Here is a 5,098-nt window from a genome sequence, read left to right on the forward strand (position 1 = left end):
CCCTTCTCCAGGCTGAACAACCCCAACTCTCTCAGCCTGTCCTCAGAGCAGAGGGGCTCCAGCTCTCTGATCATCTTTGTGGCCCTCCGCTGGACCCCTTCCAACAGGTCCATGTCCTTCTTGTGCTGAGGACTCCAGAGCTCGACACAGTACTGCAGGTGGGGTCTCACCAGTGCGGAGTAGAGGGGCAGAATCACCTCCCTCCATCTGCTGGCCACGCTTCTTTTGATGCAGCCCAGGATGCAGTTGGCTTTCTGGGCTGCAAGTGCACTTTGCCTGCTCGTGTTGAGCTTCTCGCCCACCAGCACCACTTTCTCCTCAGGGCAGCTCTCAAGCCATTCTCCGCTCAACCTGGATTTGTGCCTGGGATTGCCATGACCCAGGTGCAGGACCTTGCACGTGGCCTGGCTGAACTCTATGAGGTTCACACAGGCCCACCTCTCAAGCCTCTCCAGGTCCCTCTGGATGTCATCCCTTCCCTCCAGCGTGTTGACTGTGCCACACAGCTTGGTGTCGTCGGCAAACTTGCTGAGGGTACACTCAATCCCACTGTCCATGTCACCAACAAAGATGTTAAACAGCACTGGTCCCAGTACTGACCCCTGAGGAACGCCACTCGTCACTGGTTTCCATGTGCACGTGATGATCTCAGCCCACTTTGCCACCACTGGAGAGACACAGGGAGAACCCATCTCATTCTAAGGCAGACATTGCAAAAGCTCAGTCAATCAGTCTCAGTCTTGTTTCTCCATCTTATCAGCAAAGTCAGTTTCGAAGAAATGCTGTGTAGACTCATAAAACCATTCAGATGGCAACGGATCACGGGAAGTCTCCAGCATAACCTCTTGCTCAAAGCAGGCTGCACGTCGATTTCAGGCTCTGTTACTCACAGCTTTGCCTATTTGTGTCATGAAAATCTCCTAGGGATTTCGGGTTTGGTTTTGCTTTTGGTCTATTCATGTTGAGTTTGTCAAGCATTGTACAGCTCAATGCAAAGTATGACAGGAGGGGAAGATGATTTTCAGGTCCTCCAATTCTCCTAAGCTGATGCCATCCATGGACACTCTGGATAGTCAACGGGGTCCAGCAAATGATTTCCCAGCCTGAGGTTAGTCGTCTTCTTCTCACTGGATGAGTCACCCTCTAATCCCTCTTGACTGATTCGACTGTTTTCCTTTAAAGGTACTGGCAGCTTGGGCAGACACAGCCTGAACAAGCTGTTTGCAGTCAGCCCTCCAGGGGAGCTGAAGCTGCTCTGGAGTGTGAAGATACCTAGGTGAAGCTATCAGAGATAACAGGAATGCCCCGGGAGACCTGTCCCCCTCCTGAGGAGGATTATAGCCAGGCAGGAGACGGGTTTTGTCTAAGCTACTATGGGACACCTGTGTTCACACAACCAAATACCTTGTTGGGACTTTTGGTACTATTTGGGCCCCTTTCACATACTCTGCTATATCACTTTCTCCATAGGAGCCTCTTCAGGGCAATTCTCACTTCCTTATTCCTCAGGCTATAGATGACGGGGTTGCGCATGGGGGTCACAATTGTGTAAAACAGGGCAAGGTATTTGTCAGTGTCTGCAGAGTCTCTTGACCGTTGTTTAAAGTACACAACCATGACGGAGCCATAGAAGAGAGTCACCACCCCCAGGTGTGAGGAGCAGGTGGAAAAGGCTTTGCGTCTGCCCAGAACTGAAGGCATTTTCAGCATTGCCCTGACAATTTGAGTGTAAGAAACGACCATCAAGGAAAAGGCAAGGACTGCAAAGAGCAGGATGATGGTGTGCAGCATCACTTGGTTCCAGAAAGTGTCTGCACAGGCCAGTTCCAACAGAGGGGGGACATCACAGAAGAAGTGATGAAGGCTATGGGATGCACAGCAGGGCAAAGTGAACAGCTGGTAAGTCTGCCCTACTTGTACTGGGATGACAGCCACCCATGAGCCCACCACCAGTCTGACACAGAGCCTCCCATTCAGGATGAGGCCATAGTGCAGGGGGTCACAGATAGCTACATAGCGGTCGTAGGCCATGGAGGCCAGGAGAAGGTTATCGGTGCTGCCCAGCAAAACCAGGAAATACAGCTGGGCAGCACAGCCAAGGAAGGAGATGCTGCCGTCTCCCGTCAGGAAAGCCCGCAGCATTTTTGGCATGAGGCCATTCCCTGTGAGGACCATGAGGTAGATGATCAGGAAGACTGTGAAGTGCAGGCCTTGCAGGTTGGCGTGGTCAGAGAATCCCAGAAGAAGAAAGCCAGGTCCTGCTGTGTGGTTCTCCAAGCCTTTTCTTTGGGACATTTTCTGTCCACAGAGCAACCCAAACAACACGCTCACTGGACAACGGCAGTGGCCCACGCACCATCACGCACCCCTCAAGCACAGTGAAAGACTACAGAGACCAGCACAGGTGTGACTGCAGTAATTAGGAAAGCCCAAACGAGATCTGCATGGCTGTATGGGAGCGGAACACCAGTTGCTCGTTGAGCAAAGGCTTCTCAGGAGAAAACAGAACAGATCTCTTCAGTCCAAATGATGTATGGACCAGAAAAAAATATTTTTTCTGCTAGGGAAGGGAAGGGAAGGGAAGGGAAGGGCAACACCAGCTTTCACTCTTAGATTTTAGTGAGAGAGGGTTCCCTCAGCTCTTCTCAGAGATAAGACCCCACCTCCCGAAGCTCTGTCGACACACACAGAGACCAGGGGGACATGCCTGAGATCCAAATTATTCATTTTTACATGGCTGACAGGTGAAGTCTATAAGAAAGAAAACAAACTGCTACCTGTCAATGAATCAGGTACATTGATGCACCCATGGGGCATTTCAACAAGGCAGAAAAGGTGCTATTTGTGCATATATCACGAGCGTCCAGGGTGCTAAAAGGAGGCGTTATGCAAGCAATCACAACACTACCTCAAAGCGCTTTCAAAGCATTCAAAAAAGGAAGGTGATGAAAGGTAGAGGAGTGGAGATCAGTGGGTGATCTCCCGAGATATCTAGTTTTCCTGAAAAGGTCGGGCTTTTATAACTTCTGGACAAGCTCTGCCTGGTTCCGGTTCCTGTTCCTGACCCTGCTGCTCTGTCGCATGGATTCATGGCAGCTTACTGAGGGCTCCATGGCTCCGTTCCCAGCGCAGAAACGTTCCCCAGTCCCTGTAAGCCCTTGCAGAGCAGAGCGATGCTCGCGTCGGCTGGGAGACTGAGCCTTCCCTTTTGCATTTCCCAGAGCACACGGACTTCTCACGGCTCACACGTGAAGAACGTGAGCCATTAACAAGCAGCTCTGTTTGTCATCTTAAACTCTGACATATGAATAACGAGAATAGCGGTTTAGAACACATGTCATAAAAGCATTCACATTAGCCAAGTGAAAAAAAAACAACACAAATGTCTTGTTCAAGAGGACGCTTGAATTCCCAGAGACATGCAGTCTTAAGAGCGTGATCACTATTACTTTTTCTTTTTTTCTTACTGGTCCTGCCTAGTGAGTTCTCCTAGAGCTGCCATTCAAAATCTCCAAGATAAAATTAGGGTTTATGTGAGGGAAAAGTGACCATGATTTCTTTCCTAATCTCCCCATTTCTGCATGCAAAGACGTTGGGAGTTGGCTTTGGGTTTAGGCGTGAGGCATGTGGTGAGGGTTTCAGCTTTGGCATTGGTGTTCAGGGAAGGGCTACAGATGAGAGCTGCAGGTGAGGGATTAGGGTTAGGGTCCAGCAAAGTCTCAGTGTGAGCTGGGCAGTGCTGGGTCAGAGGGGAAGGGTGTGTAGCCACTTCGTGTGTTTCTGCCCTCGTGATGACCAGGGGAAAACTCAGCTGCCGATGACCAAAAGCATCATCATTCTAATGAGCTTCCAGAATCAAATCACACACACAGACACACACAAACACAAGGCTTACAAGAGAGCTTTTTAAAACGAATCGCGCACACACAGACAGATACAGAGGTTAACCTATAGAATTAAGATGTTTCTCTTTTTGCAAAAAGTAGTAAATTCCTGGTACCAAATGATCTTGGTCACCTCGAGAAATCCAATAGTAGTGAATGACTCACTCTTTTCCTTCGTCTGCATTTGTCAGCAGATGAGCTCTGAAATCCTCGCGAAATCTACTCTGAAATCCAACCTTCGAAAGCCTCATGAAATCTACTTTTGAAATCCTCGCAAAACCTATACTTTGATATCCTTGGAAAATCTACACTTTGATATCTTCATATCCTCATATCCTCCTGCACGCTTTGATAGCCTGATATCCTCGATGTCCTGGGGCACCCACAACATCTCTGGAAAACCTGTTCCATCGTCTCACAACCCTTTTCATAAAAAAATTCTTCCTCAGGCCTATGCTAAATCTACTCTTTTTCAGTTTAGAACTGTTGTCTCTTGTCCTGTCACTACAGGCCTTGGTCAAGAGTCCCTTTCTTACGTATAACTCCCCTTTAAACTATATAAACTCTCGTATGTCTCAGGCGAACCTTGCCATGTTTGAATCTGTCAATAAGACGCTGTGTTGATTATAGCAAATTTTGTTAAATCATTTTGATAATTGCCAGGTGATTAATATTGTTAACATCATACAAGTAAACCCTGTGTTAATAAATCTTAAATTGCTGCCACATCAAAGTTGGGCAGGATCCCAAATCAACATTCCCAAGAAGAGTGGACATGAGGAGAAAGAAATGTCCCATGAAGGACAGTGCTGTGAGTGCTGAGGTCACCCAGAGGGAGCCTGGATCAGCGCAACGCTGGGTGTTCCAAGGAACAGGCAGGGAGGAAGAAGAGCTGTGAGTAAAGGCGAGGAGATGCCCCAGTGGGAGCAAGGGGAGGAAACAGGTTGGGTGTCCACAGCCTGCAGGTCTTTGTCCCCTTGGCTGTGGCGGTTGTCTTTGCTACCAAGGCCTGAAAAGAGACACCTTAATCTCATGGAAGCGGGGCCTCACTGCTTCCTCGCACCCCCCAGGGAGGCCGGGAGGTGTGGTGCCGTTGTCCTTCACTCGGCATTGCACACCCCACACCTCACTGCCCCAAGAGGAGCCCTGAGCCAGTGTGAGGGACAGCATCCCCCTTCCCAGGGCTGGCCGCTTGGCGGGATAAAATACATCAA

General features: G+C 49.3%; 1 protein-coding gene across 1 annotated transcript; it reads right to left on the reverse strand.

Moving 5' to 3' along the window:
• Positions 1-1,455: 1,455 nt before the first annotated feature.
• Positions 1,456-4,275, reverse strand: LOC141732465 (olfactory receptor 10AG1-like). Its single transcript, XM_074561510.1, has 2 exons — positions 4,171-4,275; positions 1,456-2,298 (listed from the first exon to the last, which is right to left on the reverse strand). The coding sequence occupies exons 1-2, from the start codon at positions 4,273-4,275 to the stop codon at positions 1,456-1,458; spliced, it is 948 nt and encodes a 315-aa protein (XP_074417611.1).
• Positions 4,276-5,098: the final 823 nt, after the last annotated feature.

This window comes from Larus michahellis, chromosome 17 (genome assembly GCF_964199755.1).
Source record: "Larus michahellis chromosome 17, bLarMic1.1, whole genome shotgun sequence".
NCBI lineage: Eukaryota > Metazoa > Chordata > Aves > Charadriiformes > Laridae > Larus > Larus michahellis.

What these genes read in the sequence shown, in the direction of transcription:
- LOC141732465 (XM_074561510.1), bottom strand. Translation starts at nt 4,275, where the DNA reads ATGTTGTGGGTGCCCCAGGACATCGAGGATATCAGGCTATCAAAGCGT. An exon ending in GATTTTCCAAGGATATCAAA is followed by an intron (nt 2,299 to 4,170) that starts GTATAGGTTTTG and finishes CTCTGTGGACAG; the next exon opens with AAAATGTCCCAAAGAAAAGG.